Source organism: Microchirus variegatus (genome assembly GCF_963457635.1).
Source record: "Microchirus variegatus genome assembly, chromosome: 12".
In the NCBI taxonomy this organism is placed as follows: domain Eukaryota; kingdom Metazoa; phylum Chordata; class Actinopteri; order Pleuronectiformes; family Soleidae; genus Microchirus; species Microchirus variegatus.
The window spans coordinates 23,134,385-23,162,112 of NC_139813.1; the positions used below are offsets into that span (position 1 = coordinate 23,134,385).

Consider the following 27,728-nt stretch of genomic DNA (forward strand, 5'->3'; position numbering starts at 1 on the left):
TTTTCGATTAAAAAATAATGAGTGTTCAGGCCTAAATGTGTCCTAAAAACATCACAAACTCTCACTGTTCGCAGTACTCGGACAATGATTTGCCTTAATTTCCCTTAGTGTCCCATTCATAAAAGCAGAGACTCTGTCAGGGCAAACCAGGTGAAGATTCCCCACAGGAGAGGGTGAAAGTCTGGCTCTTTGCCAGTTTCTCTTTAATTGCACCTTCTGCTCCCTGAGGATCTGAAGCAGCCACTAGAAGCCACCACTCTGCTCTTTTTCCTTATGCCTGGCATGTCTGCGTCTCTCCCTCCCATTCACCATGTCTCTCTCGTTCTACCGCTCCATCTCACTCTTCAAAGCCATCTTGTCTCTCTTTCTCTCTGCCAAGTAAGTTAATTGAGGTCGGACGTAGAGCTTTGCATAAAGAAGACTGCATTAACTCTGCTCTCATCAGTCAGACGGAGTCCGAGGAGGAATTCGCAGGTAAAAATTTCCATTACAGATAGCCGTGTAAAGTTTTCCCTTTGAATAATTCAAGTTGGCTGCAGCGAGATAAGTGTCAGAGCAATGCAACAGCTACCAAACTTTCCCAATTAGGCGCCTGTGCAGACCAACAGTGAACCAAACCTGATCATTTTTGGAACTTAGGGAGAAAAATCTCCAATAAAATACAGCAAAAATTCTCTCTTTCATGTCTAGGGTTGGCGACAAAAACAGAGAGAGGAGAAACAAGAGACTGGCACAGATTTACCTGAAAGTGAGAATGAGAATAGATGTCTGATGATTCAGTTAAAATCACTGGATATGCATGGAAGTAATCCATCATCTTTAAAAACAACATCTTCTCCCCGTCGTGTGAAAGTGGGTTTAAGAAAGATGGTTCTCTGCAGACAAAGCTGCCTACATCTCACTGTAAAGGAGTTATTATAGCAGTACTTTGGCGATTTGATAATAAATGTTTAATCATCTTAAGAGTTTTTAGGCAAGCTAATAAATGTCACCTTTATTATAAATCCTTTTCTATGTATGTAATTACAAACTATAATTGTAAACCATTTTGATTTATTTAGCTTTAGGATTTCTACTCTCCTACGCAGAGTCAGAGTATTTGTTGACGTTGTTAGCAAACTACAGGAGTAAAAGAAATAGCCGCATATAAAAAATAATACTAATGTGAATCTCAACCTTGAAATGTTCTCCTTAGTTAAAGTTTATAAGTCAGGATATTATTGTCATTTGGAAGCAATTGGACTTGACCTACCAGGTATCTCTCTGTGGACACGCTGACCAGAATCAGGTCGTCTCCGATGCGGACTTTCTCACCCTCAGACCTCTGCTTGGACGCAGGGTGGATGGTCCACCAACAGGCTTCTCCTGTTTACACACAAATATCACATATTAATGGGTGAAAAAGTAGAATATCCATCATTTAAGAGAGACGGTTTAAATTGCGCCATCTCAAAATGGGCTGAATTATTTCTGTAGGTCTAAAATCAAACACAGGAATCAGACATGCCATTACGGTATGTCTCCCAAAGGTAGTTTAGCTGACTGGTATTGGCTTTCCAAGACATTTAATTAAAAATCAGCCAGGTGAAGTCTGTAAAAGCGCCTGTGTTTGTTGTGCTGTACCTATTGAATCTTCTTGCAGTCCAACATCAAATGACAGCTTATCTGTCAGAGACCTTGACGTCTTCAAACAGGTCAAGTACTGGTGAGACAAAAATATAGTGTTATTTATCGTACAGTGTCAGAAAAATCTGGAGTGTTTTACGAGGTAAACGATATTCATGTGAATCATCTGAATTTGCATTAACTTTGTATAGCGCTCCACAGATCATTGTCTCCTCACAGAGCCCAAGGCATAAGTCAACTCAGCGGCTGCTATCTTTCGATATCTGAATAGTGTTATAGATTTGCTAATTTAGTGCACATTTGCAAATCTGTTTTAAGTTTCAAAAAACTAAAGTCATTTAACTTGTTTACTTGTTCAATTCAAGTTCAGCATCACTTAGTGCTTTACTTTGAATAGAAAAAGTAAAAAATGAATAATAGGCCACTTTTAGGCTTTTGCTATCCCTCTTAATTAAAAGAGTGGAACTGGTTTTGTGTAAATAACACAACTGTAATTAATACAATTTACAGTCAAGTCAATAGTCAACTTTTGAGAAATAAAAACAAGATGTAGACTAAAAAAAAACAACATTCCGAGGCAACTTTTGGAAGTATCTAAGGCGCTCATCTTAGAAGCATGGAATGTGAGCAGAGTTAGCAGCTAGCTGAATGCTACTACAAATCCTTAACATTTTTTTTAAGTCTTAATAAGAGGAGGAGACAATGAGGGACTGCAGTGGAAACGAGTTAAAATACAAAACTGACAAACGCAGAGAATTTTCGTCTAGAGAGGAAAGCAAAACGGGAAATGTCAGCTAATATTAGCTAACGCTCGCTCTCTCCCTCTCTTTGTTGGTGGATATTTAACATATAAAATGTTTATTTAAGTCCCTTATTATCACTTTGTCGTCTCCTCTCGTCATGTGATAATTCTATAAAGCAGAAATACTTCCACATTCAATCTCTGCTCGTTGCTAATGCGCTAAAATTAACCAATTAGGTCAAATGTTTACTAAAAAACAACAGATGGTGTGGCAGTTATGTAGGTGCATAAGTGTGTGTGTGGGAAATTTGGCAACCCCACTCGCATATTTTACATAATATCACCTTTAATTGATTAAAAATAATGATGTGTACATATGCTTCATGATTTAGTCTGTTGATACTCACCATACTACTGAATGAGTGGCGAAGGAGGATGGCGTGACCGTAAAGCAGGGTCCGGTGTCCACCTCCCTGACCCGCCTGCAAAGAAATAAAGAAATACCGATTACCACCGACTCATTCTCCTGAACCTCTGAACCCGCTCAGGTAAACGGCATGGATCACGAGAACGTTGGACCGTCATCGCAAGTGCAAGAAGACAAAAGACGATGAAAAAAGAAACACACAGTCAAACATACCACACAAGTAGAAGTTGCTCATTCTTGTGCCAAAACAAGAATAACGGTAAGATATGGTTGCAAAATGCTTGATGAGGAAATGTGTGAAAGTCACCAAGAGCAACCAAGAGGTCGGTGAAGGGAAAAAAAAGAGCATTCTACTCACCTTTTTAATCAACCTCTAGCAGCAGAAGGAAAAAAAAGAAACAATACCATGACCATGTGATGTCTAACATCTAATAGCTAAGACATTTCTGAAACAGCTGGGATTGTAGTGTCGGTATTGCAAACCCATTTGGAACATGCTTGAACAAAGTTCATTAAGCATGATTTTCCATTTAAATGTTTGGTTTTTACCCAGTTTAAAAGGTTCAGTGTACAAAATTTAGGACAGATTATTGGCAGAAACTTAATATACTGCACTACCCATGAGTATAACTACTTTGAAAACAGAAATTGTTTGTTTTTCGTCGCCTAAGGAAGCAAAAATCATTTATACTTTTGGCAAGGGTCTTCCTCTACAGAGGTCACCACTCTCTACAGCAGCCAAAAGTTTTGAAGCCAAACCTTGGTAAACAAAAGAGGGAGAATCGCTTGGCAAAAACAAATCCAACGCATAAACCAACAAAGAGAGAGAGAGTTGTGAGTCTTTAGATTCTTTCTTGTTCTCAAAGGCCACTGCAATTTGCTGAAAGCCCTCCCAGATATTTTGCAATCTGCAGTTTGACCACTAGATGTCACTAATTATTACACACTAGACGTTTAAACACTGGATGTACAGTAAAACCTAATTAACTTTGCAGGCTAATACCAATTGTTGGTAATACAAGGACTATAAAGAGTCACTTTCAGGACATTTTGAGTGTCCATCTTATCAGATGCATCTAGTGTTCATCCAACAAATCTATCCTCTCTCTGTCAAATGCGTCAGTGTTGATTGGTTTGTTTGTTTGTTTGCTTGTATGCCACATAAACTACATCACTGTCCCGTTAATACGACCCTCAGCTAATTTTCCCTTGGCCATGAAGTCTCTCCCAGATGGCGTGTATTAGAGATAAAAAAGGAAACTGAGGGTTCAATCAAAAGAAAAATGGGAAGAGTATCCAGCAACAGCTGGCAGTGAGGGAGGGGGAGTGAGAGAGAGAGAGAAGCCAGCCTATATTTCAGGCCCGCTGTCATGTCATGCTGACACATCACTGCCAGGAACTGTGACCTTTGGTTTGTTGCTTCCCCCCGTGGCAAGTGCTGTATCCTTAAGAGCTTTGGAGTGCTGGAGAAAGAGGATTGTATTTGTGCGTGTGTGTGAATGCAACTCGTATCTTTGGCATTTAAACTTTTTTGTTGTTGTTGTTATTGTTTCTCCTGCAATTTTCTTTTCCTGATTTTGTCAAATAGACGTGAACAGACACCAAAATAAATCACATTCCATGGTTTTATACTCCGATGCCAACACTCCGGAACATTCTCTGTACGTAAAAGTCACGATAACGATAATCCAGTAATGGGTGTAAATTACTGTTTATCAGAATGAGAATTAAGATTAACAGTCCACCCTAAGACACAAGATATTAACTAAGGTACATTATAGTAAAAAATATACATTAAAAACGAATAAAGACTGTATACCTCCTTGTCAGATATACAAGAATTGAATAAATAAGTACCAATTTACAGTATGTAAACAATATTTGAAAAGCGATTGCAGAATTCCAGAAAAAGACGCGCATGACGTCATGTTTATGTTTTTCCACGACACCAGAGTCCAGGCACTGTTTACCAGTTAGCTCCGTTAGCTGCATTAGCGCCTTTTAGCGCCGTTAGCTTGCCTACAGTCGAACTGGAACGGTCTGTTGATTAAACGAAAAGAGCAGTGCTACAAATAACCAGCGTACCTGTGTACTGCGTATGTGTGCCTCTGTTTTTAAAGTTTAGCGTTACTTTAGAGACTCATTTTAACAATCCGGAGTCACGTAAAACATGACGTCACATGCGTCTTTTTCTGGTCAGTCGTCATGGAAATGCGTTGTGCGTTAACGTTGACGCTTGACAGCACTACTTAATATTGATTATAAACTTAGTTAGCTGCTAAAGTTTTTGTTTTAAAAGTCAATTTATAGAAACTAAAGTCTCCAAAGAGGCAAAAAACACATAATTAACCGAGTTAATGAAATGTATCGATAAGCTACAGTTACTGCTTTCAAATTCAAGTGACTTTACCACTTCCTGGATTGCAATTACAGTATGAGCCGTCTTTGTTTTTTTTCTTGTGATTTCTGTTTGCATCTAAAGTGTTTTTTAAATGTATGTGTTGCCAAGTTTGAGGTATAACTTCTATTTATGATACAAATTGCAGCCCTGGGGGATGTTAATTGGTTTTAAAATGGCCACCGTGACCTTTGTTAGACCCCACAAACTCCAAACACATGAATTATTTTGGTGTCTGTTCTCCAGTCACTTTTAAATGAACCAATCTCCTCATCACTTACTTGGCTTGGAGAGAATTTGCAGTGTCTGCTGCGTCTTTGCCAGAGCCATTACATCAAACCATGACTAAGTAAGTTACCTCAATGTTCACTTCGTATCAATCACTTATCTTACACTGAAGAGTACAAGCAATGGAAAAAAATGGCACACTAATCAGTTTCTCAAAACCATTAGGAAGAGATTTTTGTAGCGTACTCATTTTGCTAAGTACAATCTGATATATTGAATCTGACGTACACATTCAAAGCCTCGTCCTTCAAATCATCGGGATAATGAGACAGAGCGCCATTTGCCTTGCATTTACTTCATAGCAGCGAATGAAGATGCATGATTATGTAAACAGCGATGATGTGTATGAAGATGAATGCTTAAATACCAACTTTAAAGTCAAAACTTAAAGAGGTGTTGTGGGCGATGTATCAGGCACAGATGGATAAACTCTTCTAACGGCTTTGCTCAACACTCGTGCACGTGAACCAAAATCTGCGGTGATTTCAGGACATTTCCTTGTGTCACTAGAATCTTAAGAATAAACTGTTGTTAGAGACCAAACCCAGAGAAAACAGAGCAACACAAAACCAAACCACAACACGAGCCTTCTGCCAAACATCAGACACTTATTTAGGACCTTTATTTTAGATTAAGATTAAGACGGATACATAATGTCGTGAGAGTTCCTTATCGTCTTTAGGTGAGCGACATTTTATAATAATGTGTGCAAATTGGTGACAAATTAAAGGAAAAACAAATAGTGTCAGGCCAAAACTGCATCAATTGGTGCCATCGTTCCCCCCTCCCAGGTTCCAACAACCTGAAACTTGAAGGGGACATAGTTCAACTTAACAAATCTCTAGACCGGTATCAGCCTCAGCTCTGGTTCTTCCCACTATCTCATTCAACGGCCACAGTCTATTTTCATACAAGACTTGGCATCTTGTTGAGACGAACAGCCACAATCATTTGTTTGTTGTCATTGCACAGGTACCACGTCAGTAGCCATCGGGCACAGCCTACACCCCGCCTACCAAGTAAAGGTACTCTTATCAGTTGATTCACAAGCCGGACCCAGGGCTTTTCCGTTCCAAACCGCACCGTAGTGTACACAGGATAAGTAGTTGTTTCAATAGTTGGGGATTCAACATGGCCTAAAATGAAAATGGGCCAAAAGTGGAGCCCTGCTGCCTCCCTCTGTACACAGTCTCCACTAATTTCTATGATTCGTCACTTATCATTCTTGTGTTTTTGATAGTAAACTGTCGGCCAACGATGCAGAGATTTTCTGCAGTTTGGCGTCTGTAGAAGTTTGTTGGAAGTGTTTTAGCATTCAGGTTTTTCCTTTAACTTGTCACATGACGTACACATCGTCTTTAAGCAGCACATACAATATTGTGCAAAAGCCGCAAAAGTCACCATTAGATTTGTTGATTTAGCAATGCTTTTATCACCATTCGGTTTAATTATTTCTCAATCATTTTTATCGGAACCCATCCAGAAAATATAGGAAACATGTATGAAATTTTAAAATAACAACATTTGTCAGAATAAACTTCCTCTATAGGTTAAAGTGTCAAGTAACGCTTGCACTTGAACAATAGCTCGACCCTGGATCTCTTAAACCTGGAGTGGAACTTTAATTAATGTTATTGGTAGAATCTGTCCGTCCTACTGTTTCATGTAAACATTTATCGGCAGTGAAAAGGGTCTTTTACACCAGGTGTATGTACATTTTTATGAGTTAAACTCAATGACAGTTTGCTAAAGACAAACTTAATTTAAATCCAAATGGCAATGATCACAGAATTTGCCAAACAACAAATGTAATGGTTCCCTCAGTTTTCTTGCACAGTGTTGCACATTTTAAGCCGAATAAGAAGATTTTTCTGAACATGAAGCAAAAAAAATCTTGTAAAATGCTTGAAGGCAAACGTGAAGCAGCCTCTTTTTTGGAAAGTGCTCGCACACAAAGTCGTCTTCTAAGAGGTCAGGCAAAACATTTCACTCATGTGCACAAGGTGAGGGCACGGATGGAAGTCTATTTCAAGTTTGTCATAACTTAGAGTTCAAAGATGTCTGCGACAAGCTAATCGAGTGTCTCTGCTGCCGCCCAGAGCAGCTGAGGGAAAGAAGAATATGCTGACTTTTACTAATCTGAAGAGGAAATAATGTCTCTTTTATGTCAATTTGAATAATATTTTGCGATGTGGAAAAAAATTGGAATTGTACTGCAATTAGTGATCAATCAAATGCTTGTAGAACGCTGTAAAAGCAACTTTTATGACAATCGAGAAATAGGCGTCACTTTGAGTGAAAGTGCCCGGAAGTTAAACCCTCTCATTGGGCATCTGTCATGCACAAGTGGCAACATGATGGACGAGTGAACTCATGGACCTACCCATTTTTCATGGTCAGCACTCTAGCAACACACAAATACAAATGGAAAGAAGGCGTTATTGGGGGGTGTAGTGTGTATGGGGTGTGGTGGGGGGGGGGCAGTCAATTACACAAATCTGATACTAACAATGTGGGGGAAATGGGGCTTAACTGCACAGAGGAAGTGGAGTGTGATTTATTAGCCTTTGCTACCAGCGAGTTTGTATTCCAGCCAACATCGTGTTGTCGTGCCAAACGAGGCCGGCCAACAATGTGTGCACAAAACAAAATTTGCTACCCGGGGTAATAACAATGCAGGCCTGACTCCCCGGCCCCGGACACAAAATAAGACACTTTCAGAACTTTCTGTGCCAGACCATAATGTGGTGTGTCGTTAATGTACAGCTGTAGACGAGGCAACCCAGCCACCAGCTCACAGTTATGTGAGTTATGCTGCATCCGTGTGTTTGTGTATTGTAATCCTGTGTGCATGTGCTGCTCCGTTAGCTACTCCTGTACTGCAACAGTGATTCATGCTCCTGTAGCTTTTGTCAGCGCTGCTCCAAGAATGCTAAGAGTCTCTTCTAAGTATTTACAACCAATGATATTGAAGAGGCGCACTGTGTTGAATTAAGGTGGCATCCGTCAATTTAAAAATGTGTTTTTATTGATTTATTTCCACCAGAAATTGAGAACTGTTGCATTTCCTGGTAATGTCTAAATAGTCGTAGAAGTACTAGTTAAATATGTATTTAATAGTGCTGGGCACGCTAACGCCGTTAACGCACATTAACGCATGACGCATTTCCATGACGACTGACCGGAAAAAGATGTGCGTGATGTCATGTTTACGTGCCGTGGCACCAGAGTCCAGGCACTGTTTACCAGTTAGCTCCGTTAGCTGTGTTAGCTCCTTTAGCACTGTTAGCACGAAAAAGAAAAGAAAAGAGCAGCGCTACAAATAACCAGCGTACCTGTGTACTGCGTATGTGTGCCTCTGTTTTTAAAGTTTAGCGTTACTTTAGAGACTCATTTTAACAATCTGGAGTCATGTAAACCAAGCAGTCGTCATGGAAATGCGTCATGCTTAAATGTCCGCTAAAGTTGACGCCGTTAGCCATTAAATCCTACACACATGACCATGTGTATCCAAAAGGAACAGTGATGACAAAATGTACAAAATTTATTCTACAAATACAGTAATTAAGCACTGTTTTCTCTTTGTTTTTCCCCAAACAATGTGTTGATCTGTCTCCGTTTGAGGTTGTTATGCGAGGTGATGATGACGTAATGACTGTTAGAGCAGAGCAGCACGAGGGACTATGAGCATCTGACGGAACACAAATCACAGGGTCTTCATCTCGAGTGTTTCTTCATCTCTCGTCGACGCTCCCGAGGCACGACGGGGGGAAAAAAATCCACCTGATCAAAGATTATACTTACCCTGCTCTAATAAAAATGCCAAGTGAGCTGGAGCGGAACTGGAAGAGGCTCACGCTGTTAATGTGCAAATGAAGAGCGAGAGAGAGGCTGGACGGACATGCAGCAGAGCACGCGCACAACCAACAGTGACCTCTCATTAGCATCGGAACGCAGGAACTTTGTTGCAGAGGATAAAACGAGGCAGTTTCTGCTTAAAAGTCACTAACAGTTCTTGGTGAAGTTGCTCTCAGAATCAGCAGTTGTGGGCTCGTCTTTGAAGCTACTGAGCTTCTAGATCGCACATACTTATTGATTTTAATCAACTGTTCTTGCATAAGTGAGGTAAACTCACTGTTTAAATTCACAACTGAACTTGAAAAATCATCTATTTTTGCAGGGTCTAACATCAAGAAACAAATCAATCAAATGCACTTTTCTCCAACAAAAAGTAGAATATCCAGCATGTCACATATTTCTAATGTTAGATGTTTAGTTTTTTTCCTCAACATTTTCTATTTACTGGCCTAAAATAATTCCCTGAAATATCAAGCTGTCAGTACTTAAACCAAGAACTTCAGTAAGTCAGTAATTCCAGCAGTGTTAAGTCAAGTTCATTCAGCAAATATCAGAAATATCCTTTCACTTTATATTTAGAAAACAACAAAGATAGAGAATGAAACTTGTATGCATGCACGTGCAGTGTGTGTGTGTGTGTGTGTGTGTGTGTGTGTGTGAGAGAGAGAGACAGAAGGGAAGCAGGGGTCATCCGTGCATCACTGTAGGTACTCACCCCTTCGTTGCTCTGCCCGGTGTTAGCGAGCATCTCCTGCAGGGCTCGCACCGACAGGGACTGCTCCAACACAAAGTTACAAATTAAAAGGTCCGGAGGAACATTCTGCAGGATGAAGGGATAGGGAGAGGGAGCAAGGGGTGAGGAAACAAGAAGGAGGGAAACAGTTTGAAATCGAATAGGCTGCTATAAGGGAAACAAAATCACTTCCTGCACCTAAAAGGGATAAAAGTCCAAGTATCTTACCAGAAAATGACAAAGTTTAAATCATTTTTTATGGTAAAGTAAAAGTATATGAAATTTTCTGTACTTTTCTTAAAAATGTACTTAAGTTTTAGAAGTAAAAATACTTTTTTTTAAAAAGTTAGCATTGACTCATGGTGCTCTGCTAGTATGTCCTTGAGCAATACACTTAACCCCAGGTGTAAGTGTGTGTGAATGGGTGAAAATGACTAGACTAGAAAAGCTCTATATAAATACAGACCATAATACCAACTCTTCTTCTTCTGATTTTATTTGGTAGTAACGTGTAACAAAGATGGTGAGAGGAAATTTAGTGGAATAATTTCAATCCTTACTCCTACTTTTACTTCTAAAACTCTTGCGAGGAATAAGGATATTATATTATATATAAGGATAATAAAAACATCGGGAAAATTACTTTTGATACTTAAGTACAGTAAATGTCATCAACTTTAAGACTTTTCCTTAAGCTTATTATAAAAAAAAAAGTGACTTCAACTTCTACCAAAGTCATTTTCTGGTAAAGTACACTTGTACTTTTACTCAAGTATCGCCTTTAAGGTACTTTACATATGACTGAAACATACATTTACTGACTTTATTAGCAGTTTATCCTTCTTGAAAAGCCTTAACTCAACACAAAAACCTGTCAGGCTGAGTCAACGAGCCTCTCTATAGAACATGAGACTGAAAAGTTCACCACAAAAACAGTTTTTTGAGATATACTTTGTCACACTTTCTGACTTCCACTGACACTTTAAAAGAAGCCGTGTGTCTGACTGTGACACAGAGGAGGTTGCACCCTCCATAAATATTTCAGTGTTGAGTCTTAAAGTAGCTCCACACTGAGGCTGATAAATAAATAATACTAAATAAATATTTAACAATACATATTTTTTTTTGTTTTTTGGGGAACAAATCAACAACAGCAGAATCCGGTGGAGATATTTAAATTTAAAAAAGTTACCCTAATAACTGGACGTCTGATTACACATGCTGCTGCATCTTAATGTGTATTTTTAAAAAGGTAAACAGGATAAAATTGCGTTGAATTATTTAAACAAACACCATGTTTTTTCACACAGAAATAAATATTTATCAGTGAATGGATATGAGATTAACTGCAGGCGATCAGAGAGCCCAGCTCTGAGGCGAGTGGAGCTCGCTCATGAAAATTCTGATGATTCTCGGCTTATTTTTCCGCATTCTGGTGTTTTGCTAACGAGCGTATGGGATTATGAGCGTGTGCAGTGCACCCCTCTGACCGATCATTATTTTGGTTTCCTTTAACCTTATCCCTCAGCACATTACACTTACACTGGCTCTCTGTTATATAAGGCTGCAGTTTTACTTTAACTTCTACACATTAAAGCAGATTTTAAAGGTGCTGCACTAGGGCAAACTTTGAAGAATAAATAATGAGTTAAAAGAAAAGACAAGAATAGAACTTTTCGCGGACTTCCAGTTTTCGGATGCCGCTGCCCTCGCCAGCAACAATTACAGGAATTTAGCGTGTTTTATCTCCTGTACTTAGACTGAGGAGGACCACAAAAACATGAGTGAGTCATCTTTTTTCACACTTTGGCGACTGGTAGGGCCTCCAGAGTATTAAAATGATTAAAAAGTTGATTTTGCATAATATGGGACCTTTGACTATATTAGTCAGTTTTAGATACCTGTGACTAAATGAACATTACAGTGCTGAGAGGACGTGTAAACAACATTAACAATACTCAGGTCTAAGCTAACATACGCGACTGTCTGTGTCTCTGTGACACAGGAGAGGAGACGATTTAAAGCGTCTGCTCTGACTCAACGACAACAACAACATCGTCTGTCGCCTGAACTCGCCTGAGCTGCAGTGAGACATGTGAGCTGCAGGGTGATAATGAGGGTACGGCGCTGCCTCTGCAACTCAACACATGCATGGGGAAACCTCCATGCAACCCACTATAGACTATACTGTGTTTTTTTAAACTGCACAGTTACACACAGACGTCGCCAGTGTGACAACACAAAAAGACCCAAATCTGATAACCTCACCTCAGAACTTGCATAATTTACTTTAGCATTTCCAGAGGACACGACATGACACGACGCAGTGATGACACAATACGACCTTCTACCGCGATAACCCGCCGCACACCTCTTATGAATTATTCACTGCCATTTTTCCTCTCCCCTTCCCCATCAATTATGATACTTTCTTCCTGTGTTTGGTGAGACTAGAGTCAGGACACATTGTGTAATGTCTGGGATATAAGTAGAAAAAAAGGAAATCTCAGTGGAAAACAATAACCTTTGTCAAAGTCATTCTTTCCATACTCTTGGGATCTTGGAGAAATACAATTATATAAGATGTAAAAAAAAAATGACCCTTTAAAAGATCAAAGTGTTTTGATTCAAAAGGCTAGAAATCCCCTTTAGGCCGTAAGTTGAACATGAATTCATTCCTCCATCTCGTCAAGGACAACAACGTTCTTCTTGTTCCCTAACAAAAGTGAAATAAATAAATATATATGATCCTGCTATTAAACATGCCCTTGAGCAGCCTAATCCTTCTATCTGCTATAGTTCATTCCTTTCGATAAAACTATTAAAAACAAACACCATATAATGTACAGCTCTTTTAGGGAGACTTATAGTTTTCCTTTTGCTTTTATGAGGCCAAAATGAAAAGTTTATATGTTTATGTCCCGTTTTAAAGGATTTACGGCGGAAATCGACTGGCTGAGAGCCACCGGGGAGGAAAGAAAAAATAAATTAAATCAACACAGATGGTTGTGGTGTTTTTTTTTATGTTGACAGTAAACAGTCATGTGGAATAGAGCCAGTGATGCTAAAGAGCCTAAGACGTCAACAGAAATGATAAAAAATGATTAAGAAAACACGGAATACATAATTCTAAATGGTTGGTTTCCATTAGTGGATGTTTCATTATTTTGTTGTCAAAGAAAAATAATCACAAAAAATATGTTGATTTAGGGGTTCCCTTAATCATTTTTAAGCACTTCCGATAAATATTGTTTAACCCTTGGAACACAGAGCGTTTAGGCTGATTTTTTTCCATTACTATGTTTAAACAGTATATACAGAGGCTATAAGATGTAATATAGCAATATAGAATGTTATATGTCATAGTTCAAATCTCACTTTAGTTTTTTAAGAAAAATTAAATATAAACAGTCTATTTTGTTACTTTGACAATAATAAGGGTTAACAAACAAATCTAGACGCTAAAAACCAACACTAGACCAGTCACGTACAGTCGTGCGCTCTCGGAAATGATTATTCTGCGCTGTAATAATACATTTCACAGACAATCTAAATGGAGATTTAAAATACTAAGATTAAGACGTGTCAGAACTGCGTTATCGGCACTAATGTGGACACTGTTCTCCCAGACAGAGTAGCAAATTGGGAAACGTCAGCTCCGGTTAATTCACACCTCCAAATCTCTCCCTCTCTTTCTATCACTTGAATATTTAACCTAGATTATGTCACATTATGTCTGTTATTGTTGCCTTGTCATCTCCCGTAAAAATCCACCAAATAGGTTAAATACACCAGGTGTAAGTGCAGCATCTTATTTACGTACTTTGTCAAACCTGGCAACCACGCTCACAGTAATTGTTTTAACTCTAAAGGTCACACCAACTTGCTAAATATGTTAAAACATACAGGATCTATAAGAATGTGCAATATAGAATAGAGTATCTTATATCACAACCTATAGGCAACTTTTTTTTTTCATGTACATCAACTTTATCAACACACCCAAGCAAAAAGTACTAATTTAGAAATACTTGGCTTGTTTTAATGAACAAAAACAAAATAAAAACAGTCTACTTTGTGACTTCTGTACAAGTATCACTACTCCAACAACACATAAGAAGACGGGGAAAAAATGCATCTTGTAAAGCCTGAGGATGTGACCTATACACACGCACCCACAGGATGTCCATATAAGGAGTTGTGTATCATTCCTGCAGCAATTTACCCTTTAGCTGCACCTGCAGCACTGATGTGTGCAGCGTGAGCACTCGGGGTTAACGAAAGCGAACTGATCGTTTAATCATCACGACGTGTCTCGTGTTTACTCTTATTCCCTCTCTGCTGTGTGACGTGATGAGACGGGTGGGGGTGGAACCAGGCTTCACTAGAGTCTCTTAAATGAGGTGCCGGCACCTGAGATCAGTGAGCAGATGACAGTTCCTTCGCCTGGTGCCAAACCACAGCTGTCACCCTCGACGATCAACGCCACATTTCACACCCAGGGAAGCGCCGTCACCGGTACCAAGGTGAGAGGAGGGAGAGGAGGGGAGGTGTTTGTGATGCACCGTCTCTGAGCAGAGCTCTGCAGGCCACGGTGTCACACCTCTGACTGAGCATCAGTTCCAGGTGGACGAGCAAAAAAACTCACGTCCTCCTCCCTCTTTGTCTGTCCCCTAAATTTTATTTACCGACCTATAGCTGCTCAGCGGCCCCGTTAAAAAAAAAAGAATCAGGCTTTAGATGATATGCACAGCTCATAAAAACCACCCAGACCTGGCAGAGGAGAGATTTGCAGCTGGGGTCATGTGATCGCCGCTCAGACACAGTAAGTAAGTGTGAAGCCAAAATTAAAACGGCAAGCACATTATCAGCAAGCTTATACTGTGTGTGGCATTGTCAGACATTGTGCAGTACATCTCATGAATATCACTGATGATATCTTTAAGACACGTATTTACAGAGCCACAATGATTTGCCGTCTATTTTTGGAAACACACAGCTTTTCTAAAATAGCTTTGACAGCTCTGTTGTGTTGCAGCGAGACGGGGAGCTTCACTCCTCCTTGAACGAAAAACAACAATAAACACAATCACACATCACTCTTGCATCACATGTAGGCCTGGGTATCACTATTGATTTCCAGAACTGACTCAATTTCAGTTTGATATCGAGTCAACTAAAGCTGCAAATTGGGCAAAAGTTGGATCTCTCTACCCCTAGTGCTTCGTTATGAATATTAATATTTCCGTTAAAAGTGAGATAGTTCAAACGAGAACCTTAAAAACCAGTTTGAGTTCAAAATATACAGCCAGAAAAGACATAAGACAGTTTGAAGTAATTACCAAATTGCCCAGCAGTAGGTGCTGTGAGCACATCCGTGCCTTCTTCAGTGGACAATGGAGGACACAAACAAACTAAACTGTCCAATTGAGCAGTCAATTAAATTCCCAATTTTGCGCAACTACGATATTCTCACAAGATTTTTGCATCGGATACAGGAAGTGGCATATATTTAAGATTAATTAAGAGGATTTCATGAACCAATATTTGATCTTTCATTCATGAAAAATCAAAAGTTTTTCTTGGTTTTGGGTTACATAACCTATCATTTAAATGCACTGGTGCAGAAACAAAGTGCAATATCCCTAACTGACCTCATGAATACGTTCTGTTGTGTTTGTTCAGATTCTGGCAAAGATGAAAGCAACACAGCCAGACCTGATCCTGGATCCCGGCAGAGATTGTATTTTTGCTCCAGTGCATCTGTTTTTTTTTTTTTACGATTTCTTCTTAAATCTCCACGGCAATAGTTTGCACCGAGCAACCTTCACGGAAGCTGAAGTTTTTTTAATTTATCCCCACGATCTGAAAAGACGGCTCATCTCCAAAAAGACCGGATGGGAGAGAACAGGGGTAAACAGATGGGTCTCAGGGAAAGAAATCACAAGCCTCTATTGATTTTACACTTTTATGTGAAGACGAGACGCTGCCACTACTAAACTATACTATACTATACTTTTTAATTTTAAGTTTAATCCCATATCAAACATACCACACTAATTGCAATAGTGATAAAACAATCTATTTTGTTTCCATCACAATTAACACTTTTACTTTTACTCATCATTCAGTCGAAACGCAATGAATATTCATATCAGGCTCGCTTTCAAGAGACTTTTCAAGGTGCACTTAGTTAATTACAGTTCTTGGATTTCTCTGCTGTAGACTCCGTGGTGCAAATCTTAATTTTCTTCAACAAGTAGTTTTAAAACCACAGGTTATACTTAGCCTATTTAAAAGAGCCTATTATGAAACTAATAGGCTTTGAATTATGTAAAAGTTATGGAGTTTTTATGGTTTCTTTTTTAATACAGTATTCTCATTTAGTATTCTAATATTATTCCGTCTCTCTAATAAAATAATAAATGAAACATCCTGTTTTAGCCAGCGTTTGCATCATGCCGTGCTCACCTTAGCGTCTGAAGTGGATTCCAGGTAACATACACGGTTCCCGAGTCCCTCAACGGCCAGGCAGAACTTACGATGCTCCTTCTCGATGGTGGCCACACTCTGTAGCACCACCTCATCGTCCTGAGAGGAGACAAAATGAGAAGAAGAGCGTTAAAACCAAAAACATTTTCAGTCATTCGACAGTTCAAGGTTTCAAAAAACGGACTCAAACGTAGAAAATAAAGTAGTTTAAATGTTGCGTGATTGGGTAAAGGCCGACTAGATAGCCTAAGATCAATATGTAGATGCAGAGATGTTCTACAGTTGCAGAAGCTACCAACAGTGTTAAGTGATGAATTATAGAAATTAGCGATAGCTTGTCTCCTCAGACCGCTAGTACACAAACATATTTTTGATTTTAGGCCATTTTAAATCCATAAGGACTTAAAACAACTACTGAAAGACAATGTAGACGTTTTGTGATCAATGTTGTGAGTTTTCACTGCTAATGACCCAGAATCCCGTTAGCATCAACTGACTGGAAGTTAGTAAGTAAGGAGCTAGCTAAAAATATTAGCTAGTGTAATAGTACCTTGTATAAATAATAGTGCTTGTATACAGGAACATTTTTTATTAAATAAAGTGTGTCTGTGTTAGGGGGTTTCTGCTTTAGCTGGCGGCTAGTTGTAAGCATGTGTTTCTCAGTCATTCTACCATCCAAAAACATGAAATATTCATTTCTTTACGCTGACAGAGCATAAAATCAGTCTGCAAAATGTACCACAGCCTGACTTTTGCCATTTTTTATGTCACAGTTGTCTTGTTATTCTGTGAACCAGCTTCTTCGACTGTAGCTGGATTTAAGCCAGAGGTGGGAACTGCAGAGGTAAATCTACACACTGACCATAATATGCAGTTGAATTGTGTGGGTGTGTTATTCAAATGCTGATAGATACATTTTCAGTGTTAACATGTTTACTTTTATTACATGACAAAATACTTATTTTTTGGTCATGTAAGTGTACTGAATCATTCATTCATTCATTATCCAGCTGCTGGCGGACTCACATTCCGTGTGTGGCCCTGTACTGCATCAAATTGCAACTAAAGCAGTGTAATCCATCATTTCCTAAACAGTTCTGGCATAAAGTGAAATAACACATCCTCACAGGACAGGAGAAGATATTTTTATAGACGTGCTGCAATGAAAATGTTCCAGCAGATAAATTATGAATGAAAACTCCCGCTTGTCAAATTAAAATGTTATTTCATCAGCAAAAAACCAAAACAATACAAGACAATACAATACAAACTATATTAATGAACAGCAGTGAGGCCAACACAGCTATGAATTGATATCATTTCTAAACCAGTAACAAAGGCGTTTGCATCCTTGTGGGAGGAAGGAAGGATGAGCTGGATTCAGTCTGTGCAGCCACTAAATGAACATCTGTATCTGTCAAGATGAAGAGGGTCAGGGTTTTTTTTTGGCAACACACACACACACACACACACGCAAACACATGCACACACTAACTCATATCGATTTGTTGGTGTGTTAGAGTGTAGTAATGTCTCTGGTGTGGTGTGTGTGTGTGTGTGTGTGTGTGTGTGTGTGTGTGTGTGTGTGTGTGTGTGTGTGTGTGTGTGTGTGTGTGTGTGTGTGTGTGTGTGTGTGTGTGTGTGTGTGTTCGCCTCCTGCCAGCTCACGTCCCACACTAATCCGAGCTGATGGTTGCCATGGTTCTGGCTCCCACCTCCTTCACAGCAGTATTAATTCAATAGATTTGGATCCAGGCTGCAAGGAGGTGAGATAACAGACCCCCACGACCAGATTTTTAAAACAAGACATTTTTACTGCTGTGACCAAAAAAATGTGAGAGGAAAAAAAAACCCTTTGGAACTAATCTCATTAAGCCATCAAATGTTTTTCTGTACTACAAACCCATCTTATTCTGACAAAACAAAGAAATAAGGGAATTAAAACATGTCTCTTTTTGATGATGTCAAAGATCATACAGACACTGTAGGAAGATAAAAATCACCCTCAGTGATTCATGCTTCAACACAAATTAGATTGTCAAGCTTTGTTGTTTTTGTTTGGTTATTATTTTTTTCCTCTGACATGTGGGCGGGAACAACAACACAACAAAAACACACTTTGAATTAATTACCCAGAAAATAACAAGCTGGATTTATTACATCTGACACCAAAAATTCTCACAGTTGAGTGTCCGAGAACTATAATTGTCCTGATCTTTAATAACCTTTTTAGCTGGCAAAGCAAGTTGGAATTGCTGAGTCAGCAATTTCCGGGCTATGGTTTTCACGTTTCCGCCATCACTAATTAAATCAATGGTATGGATAAGGGTTCCATTTATTTTCAATGGGGGTAAATTACTAAATAAAAGGTAAATGTCTAAAAAAAAATGTATAAAGAGCAGTGAAACTTGAAGTACAAGTTTTGCTGTATGAATTGCTGGAGGTGGAGGAAAAATAAAGGAAAAGAATAGGTAGGAATTGCTGAGTCATCATTCCCAACAAATGATTATTTCAAGGCTATAGAGCATATACGGAAAAAGTGGCCCCTTTATTAAAGGTCTAGAGTGACAAATGTGAGAGTCAAATTTGAAGATAATATATATATAAGTATACTTATTTTAATTTTTTTCACAATGTACAAACTTTATATAGATAAATATATATTGACGCTAACTGACTACATAGCTTATCCAGCACACTTGGAAGACAAAAGTGAGCTGAGGAATAATCAGCTGCAACATAAAAGTCACCAATAAATGATACCAAATTTTACAAACTGTACCTTTTACCTATAATATTGGTAAAATACAAAAAAGTATTTAACATTATTTCAGAGGAACATTCCCCAAAGAAGGAAAAAACCCAGCAAAAAAATACAAAATATAAATATTAAAGGAGCATTTGGTGATTTATAGTGGAGGTACTTTATCCAGAGGCTAATTAGAGCAGCTTCAGTGAGAGGTCAATGTTCCTGATTATACGGAATAAATCAACAACTTTTATTGAAGACACAGTATATTTTGGTCAGTTTGTGTTGCGAGCAGTATAAAAAAAAAAATCAATCTTGGACGCACTTATAATGGATGAATTAAAGCACAGCGGAGACAGTGGTGAAGTAAATGAGGAGCTGAGCTGGCACAACAGGCTACGGCAGCAGCGTTTTAAATGGCCCCACAATGCAACGGTGGACATTCACTGAGGTGATTACTGATCAGCATTGGCTCTAAATCACTGCTGCAGCCTTCTTTTTTTATTATTATTCCTGATAGCCGGGAACAAACACGGCTTGTTGTTTGAAGACTGAACACATGTCAAGACAGTTGGTCATCAAGCTTTGTATGAGAATTAGAAGTGGGTCAAAATATACATGTGCTGATATATTGTCATCCTTCCTCGTGCAATACGATAATCGATATGCTAGGGGAAAAATCTATATTTTAATTAACAAATTCAAGTAAACAGTCCCTGCCAGTTTCACTCACTGGGCATCGCTACTTCATATCCCCTTGCGGTGGTGTTGGGTGGAAGTTACCTGGCTGAAGACGAGGGAGTTTACAGCTGCATAATGGCGGAGAAAGCTAACGTTAAGAGTTGCTCCATCCACGTTCAATACATTGACTTTATGCACTTTGTTGTCCATGTTGTGAATCAAAAGAGAAATCCTGCACTTTTAAATTTTCAACATTCCGTTTTTTTTCAGTTTGACAGATATCGCGATAAAGCGCAATATGATTGTCTCGCAATATACTGATTATTACAGAATCGTTGTATCGTGATGTTATTGGTATCGTGGACCACGTATCGTACCCTGAGGTACTCTGTGATTCCCACCTCTAACGAGTATAGACGAGTATAGTTTGCCTCAACTTCCATAGGATATTAACACTGATCTCAAGAAAGTCACGTTTTTCTGTCACCCAATCAGGTGACTGTCATGGGTGGAACCAACCCTGACCGTACCGTAATATTTTAATATGGTACTCCAAGGGAAAGGTGCCAAAGAATGGAACCTAAACTAAAAAACACATACCATGCTGTACCAAATCTGTCATAATGTGTTTTAACGGCTAATTGGTGATTATTAGTGCAAAAATATTAGGCTTTATTTAAAAGCTGAAATAAACAACTTTAGAACTTAACCTTTCTAAAGTGTGACTTGAACTCTCATAGGGACAACCTGTTGGTTGAACAAAGCCTTATTAGTGTCTGTCTTTGAATTAAATTAATACTCCCCAAAACATCCACACAGTTAATTGGTTATTTTACGCTCGTTTCAAGGTTTTTTTTCAACAGCTCCGAGTCCTGTGTCCTTTACCGTGATCAAATATGAACCGCTGAGGAAACAAAGGGTTGTCAATAAAGTGGATTTCACAAAATGGCTCCGTTTCTCAGTACCACTTTTCTCAAGCGGCAATTAAATTGATTCATTTCACCAGGAAGTGCCTTGAGATAGAATCTCCTTAATGACGGGAGGCCCCGGCCAAAACAGCCCACTATTTACAATTCAGTGAACATAATATGCAACGCATATATAAACACAGAATACCAATACAATAGTCAAGCAAAACATAAAAGGGAAAAGAAAACCAATTAAATGAAATGCCTTTAAGCCAAGATTTATTCCTTTATATTTCCAATTCATGATTCGACAGCGCTGTACGACACTGTGTCGCCAGTTTATTGCACTTCTCTCAGAAGGTTTTTCTGTTTATTACAATCTAGTTCAACAACTACAAACTGCAGCCTCAAATAAACACATCTTCAAAACAATTGGAGCAGACACTGGACTCTATGACTTTCACAAACTGTATGATTTAGAGCACAAGTGTCGAGTTGAACTAGGTGTTCCTAATAAACTGCCAGCCAGGCTAGAAACAATTACTCGTTTAATCGATTATAGATCGATTTCTTGGCTCCACTTAACAAAGAAATCATTAAAACTGAATCATATTGGTTTGTGGACAAAACAAGACATTTGAGAACATCATCATTTCCAGAATTTGAGAAACACTGACCAATATTTTTTATACATTCTGCCCTACTACCAGTTGAGTGTATTCCCTTGCACACTTGAATTTGAACATGGTCAACCGTAGAGAAAAACATACATAACGTGATTTATTTCACAGTGCAACTTCAGAACCAGAAGCTGTCAGAGTTGCACTGGAGATCAAAACCTGCTGCATAGAGCGGATGCCGTCCTGTCATCCGAGAGTGGACGATTATGCCAACGTCTCTCTGAAATACATAAAGCCCAACGTGACGCGGTTTGAGTTTGATGTTGGTAGCGTTATCTCGATCACTGTGATCAGACCTCAAAAATGTAATAAAGCAGCCATTGTGTATGTGTGTGTGACCGTGCCCATTGCCAAGGCACTTACTTTAGGCCACTTTCTGTCTCCCTCTGTACCCTCTGACTTGATCACAAGCCAGGGAATCTGGTGAATCTGAGGCAAAATGATCCTCGCAGCAGCAGCAGCAGAGCGACCATCTGCTAGACCGCTAAAAAACAGCATCAGTACTATGTATAGGGTCCTGGCCTGTGGCAGGAGGAGGAGATAAGGCAGGGTTGGGTGGCTGCTTCGGGAACTTGACCCCGCTGGACCCCACCCATCCTTACTACCTTCTCGATATCCTTCGAGATCCTACAGGAAAAAAAACATTTCTACACTCACGACAGACAAAAGAACTTTCTCCAACACAATCTTCAACTGCTCCTCCAAAGACCCCCTTCATGTTAACCCCTCTTTTGCTTTCCCTTTCGTGCCCTGTGCTTTGCGCATGCTCCGTTTGCCTTAACAGACAGCGACAGGTGTGTCAGTGTGTGTGTGTGTGCGGCCCGATGCGGCCATCGGCTCGAAACCCGAGAGCTCCCCGCGCTCCGGCGTGCCAAATAAACTCCCACAACTCACCCGGTGCTGCCACCGATGTGAACTTGAGAAAAGGTGAATCTGCTCAATCCCTCAGGGCGGCTATTTTGACACGCATGCTTTGCACATGCTCAGTGGGGGATTCTCTCTCTGCGTTGTGTGGAAGGGGGAGGGGGGGGGGATACGGGAGGACGAGGGGGATAAAATCTGGAAAGAATAAAAGTAAAATTCCAGCACGTTTTGTCTCCTTGTTCACACCGTCTCGCTGCAGCTCAATTGCTGGGACTCCTCAGGAGTCGTGTTTCTCGTAAATGTCAGACAGGGTGCTAAGTACAGGTTGAGCTGCGTGTTTTTTGTTGAAGCTTAGCCCGGGCCATGCAGATACGGTGTAGATGTGTGAGAAACGCCTGATAATTAGAGTAAAGAGTGGACGTCTATCGCTGACATTCAAAGCCCAAAACAGCTCAATAATAGCAATTGATACACAAACTAGCGCTAGCTAACTTTTGTGAGATTTCTTTGGTTTTTGACCCTGTATGTGATGTTTTCATTATTGTTTTTATCGTATGACATTTGTGTTGTTTTTTAAACTAGTATATTATTGTTTGTTTTTAGGTCTATTATGTCTTTGTTTTATTGATCTTTCTTTCTGTATAAAATAATCTGACAATGCCGATTAAATACAGTATAAAAATGATCTGCTGAAACACGAGCACCAGAATAGAAATGATTATTATTCAAAAGCCTACAGGAAGTGGCAGAAACAATGTCAGTGTGTGTGGGGGGGGAATAAAATATTAAAAGACAAATAGTTCAGTGACAGTGACAGATTATAGTCACGGCTGAGACGGTAAGAGATCGCGACACAAAGGAGAAACAGAGAGAGATGGAAGAAGAAAGGGGGGAAAAATGACTTTTTTTATCAATCCGACAATTGGTTTCACTGGCATACTCGTGCAGAAGAACTATTATTAGCAATTCTAATTAGTTTTTAGCACCAGGTTTCTTTGACTGACTTATGAAAAAGTAGTAGTATTTAATACTACTTCAAGGATTCTCAAAAAAAAACATTGTGAAGAGATGGGGTTTGAGTAAAGAAATTCAGTTTTGATGAGGCTCTGGATTAGCATAGGAGTTAGCTTAACTACAGTCTACGTCTAGAAACAGTGAGACCAGTTCCCTGATTTTCACTGTACACTGAAAACAGAAGAACCTGATCAAGAAATCGTTCACCATGAAACAAGACAAGAAACCTGAAACACAGCCAAAACAACCACAATCTGTGCTGTGTCATTTAACGGAGAAACCCCATGGAAAAAAATACAAGCGAAAGAGGCTGCAGTGAAAGCTTGGAAAAACATCACAAAAGAAATATAGGAAACTACAAAGACATCAATTGGTCTATTCTTCATTTTACTCTTTGAAGTCATGTCGATCTGTTCCTGTATTTCTGCTCACCTAAAAACGTGGTGTTCCATTACAAATGGCACCATCTCTTCTACGTTGTCTTACATATCTACATGTGAATACATGGACATAAAAGGTTGAAATACTAATCTCTTATCCTACATCCACCAGAATTGGCTTAACTGCTCCAATTTTTTTGGATGTTTCTGATGTATTGTGCACTTATTGACATAAACGCTGTGTGTAATGATATGAAAAATGTGACACAGAAGCACAAACTACAGGCTGCGCAATGACAAACAACAGTTAAAATACAAACTGACACACATTCTAACCATTCGGTACCACCACAATATACTAGTGGTTGATGTTCAAGCATTAAAAGCTCTTGTTCTGGTCTGTAAACTCAAGTCTATACTCAATACAGTCAGATACTGTCGCTCTTTAATCAGAGGGACTCTCTGAAGTAAATGTTTAACTGAAGGCTGACTAGTTCCATAATGAAGATAATACAGTTTAACTACAGGGCTGCATTTTGAGGTTTGTGAAACACAAATAAACATTTTTTACCAAAAACTAATCAATGAATTGAGAAAACAATCCCGAATTGTCACTCTACAGTTTAATTATGTATCTAATACCAAAAACAAAAAGACAAAATGACTAAAGCGTGTACTGCTCAGTCGTTTTCAGTACAAGTTTAATTTTGTAGCCACGTTGGTTCATTTCATTTGGCAACAGAAAAGGGCAACGTTACCTTAAATTAAGTAAAAGAACAAGTTTGACATCATCTTTGTTTCTATCATAATTTACTGTTAGCCATTGCCAATATGGCAACAAAGGCAGCCAATTTAATATTTTCTAATCACTTAATCTTTTTGAGTAATTGTCTTTGGTTCAAGCTTCTTGGGTGTGTGTGTGTGTGTGTTTTTAGCTCTCTGGTTATATTCTGCAGGATTTGGACTGTTGCTCTGACCAAACGTGACATTTTAAAAACAACTTCACGCAGAAACAGTGATGATTTTAATCAGGGCAAAGTAAAAACCCATTCTGTTATTGATTTTGGAATCAATCATCTTAAAGTTCACTGCTGCATTATTACAGAGAAGAAGAAAAAAAAGACAGAATGCATGGACAAGTTGCAACTGACACACTCTGACAAACTCAAAGTTCTATATAATAGTCGTCACTAGACAATTCCAAGTCTGTCTGCCCTTTGTTGCTTGTGGCAGAAGTTGAGAAGAAATATTCATTTTCCAAGTGGCAGCTCCCCCCATAAAAGCACAGATTTGAACAATTGAAGCTCTCAGACAAGATAGATGTCCCCATTTTCTGGACAAAGTGTAACCAACAATGGCAGACTTCACATTTGGTGCTCGACTCAACCATGCCATATCTTTCTACAATAGCCATGGAAATTCATAATACTTTTGGCTCTTTAACACCCTAATGTTTTTTTTGTTTAAATGCACATTACAGTTCACAGTTTACTACATATTATTTCTATATGCTAACTAGCATCTATCTATCTATCTATCTATCTATCTATCTATCTATCTATCTATCTATCTATCTATCTATCTATCTATCTATCTATCTATCTATGCTAACTAGCATCTATAGATGCTAACTAGCATCTATATATGCTAACTAGCATCTATCTATGGTGACTAGCATCTATCTATCTATCTATCTATCTATCTATCTATCTATCTATCTATCTATCTATCTATCTATCTATCTATCTATCTATCGTGACTAGCATCTATCTACGCTAACTCGCATCTATCGATCTATCTTGAAATGTCCTTGCTAAATGTAGGAGATTAACGCATGTTTTCTGGATTATTTTAGGACTCTTTTCAGCTGATCTTAAGTTCGGCATTGTTTGGTTTGATTCTTGTGTCAGACGTCGCACTCATGACTCTTCCAGTGAAGACCGGCAGTCTGTTGACGTCACATTTTAGTCTCGGCTCAGCTCACTTGGAACCTGACCAGAGCAGGTACTAAACAAACACCAGGTACCAGGTACTATCCGTAATGGAAAAGCAAAAAAATGAGGAGAGTCAAGTCAAGCTGAGTCATGCTAGAACTGTATAAACTCTTGCTAGGTAGTTAGCCATGATGTATACTGCTCTGCTAACGTCTGATAGCCACCTTCAGCAGCAAGCGTCAGGCTCACCCGCCGTTAAGAATTGACACTATTCATGAAAGCGAGTCCGGCGTCAGTTCTAAAGTTACCAGGAATCAATCTTCACCATTAAACTTTGCCATTTAGCCGTTAACTTGAACTGAAAGGCTTCACAGGAGGAAAAAAGACACAAACTAACAGATTGAGCTTAGAACACAGGCTGGTGAAGAGACTTCAGCAAACTTTCTGTGCACAAAAACAACTCAAATCTGGGTCTAAGGCCTTGTTCAGACTGCATCCCAAATCTGATCTTTAAGCATATCCAGATTGTATCTAGCTTGTTCATTTTTCGCAGTCTGAACAGCTTCAAAAACACTCAAGATCTGATTTTTCCAAAGCTGATTCAAACCACATACGGAGGAGGGTTCTAAGGTGATTCTGATCAGATTTTTACAGATCCCATTCAATCTGAACATCTCCGTCGCTCAGATAGGATTTCAAAGTTCTGTGTCATCAACAACAACAACATTAAACTGTAAATATAGAAGTCCATGTGGAAGACTAAACTAGACTATGTCAATATGGACACGCAGATCGGATCTGATCACTTGCGATCATTCTGATCGGATAAAAATCCGATTTGAAAACTATTGAAACAAGGCCTAATCTGAGCAGCAAAGGCAGTGATGGCAGTGATGCACTGAATTAGTCATTTTCTACACGTTTTCCATCATACCTGATTATTATGAGGTGCTTTAAATGAATGAGGTTTAGCTGCAGAATAAACACACACACAAAAAAATACGAAGTGAACAACAAACTGTAAGGATTCAGGGAAAATGTCAGGTTTCAGGGAAAATGCCGCTCGTGTGTCAATTATTCATTTCGTAAAAATGTTTACATGGACAAAAAGCCTCGCAGAGCCATCAGACACTTTATTACATAGCGATACATTAAAGTGTGTTTTTTTCTGCAGCCGCCACATCACTCATTGTTTTAAATCAATGGGTGTCAACACATTTGTCTCAGTATTGAATGCTTGCACGGTGTTGGGTGAAGGCGCTTAGTGTTCCTGTCAATACTTCACACTTTGTAGTTTGACAGGCGACTCCCCCTGTAGCTCTTCAGGTTCAGTTCCTAAACTTGGCAAAAATGTGATTTAGAGTAATTCTTTTTCTCGTCAAAGATTGTGGATAATATGAAGTGAAAGTTTTTGTTTTTCTTCCACAGACTTGCCAGTTAAGGTCCATTTAATGCGGTGTTTTCACACATCGCGCGTAGGTAAGACATTATGCAAGTTTGAGGGCATATCCGAGACTGCATCAGCAGTCAGAATTAACAATGCAGCGCACATCTGAGCGCTACGTTTAAAAATAATACAATTAAATTCCACAGTCAAGCAGGTTTTTGCCCCGCAGTACGCTGCCATGGATCGCAGACGCCAAGATTTATATTGGTGTTCCTATCACAAATTGAATTTTCTTGGCCTTGTTTGTATGCATATGGCTTTGTGGCAACGTCTGTCCATGCGTGCAGGACTGAGACGTCCACCTCAGCAGAAACGCTGAGATATGGACGGCCCCTGCGGTCAGGGACGGAGCTGGTGCGTCTCTGTGAAGTCCATCATCCTGTCTGATGAGACAGAGCAGACACGAGCAAGATGTAGTGGGGTGTGAAGGGAGAGAGAAGGAGGGATCGGGCATGTGTGTGTGAGGCTGTGAGAATGAGAAAAGTGACAGAGAGAGGTTCAGAAACC

General features: G+C 39.2%; 1 protein-coding gene across 1 annotated transcript in view; it reads right to left on the reverse strand.

Annotated features, from left to right (window-relative positions):
• ryr3 (ryanodine receptor 3) overlaps positions 1 to 27,728 on the reverse strand; it is a gene marked incomplete at its 5' end in the record, with an annotated part of 151,678 nt that overhangs the window by 114,505 nt on the left and 9,445 nt on the right. The window contains 5 exon segments of the mRNA XM_083898806.1: positions 1,253 to 1,365; positions 1,624 to 1,702; positions 2,776 to 2,850; positions 10,055 to 10,159; positions 16,544 to 16,663. Coding sequence (XP_083754932.1) covers positions 1,253 to 1,365; positions 1,624 to 1,702; positions 2,776 to 2,850; positions 10,055 to 10,159; positions 16,544 to 16,663 — 492 coding nt within the window.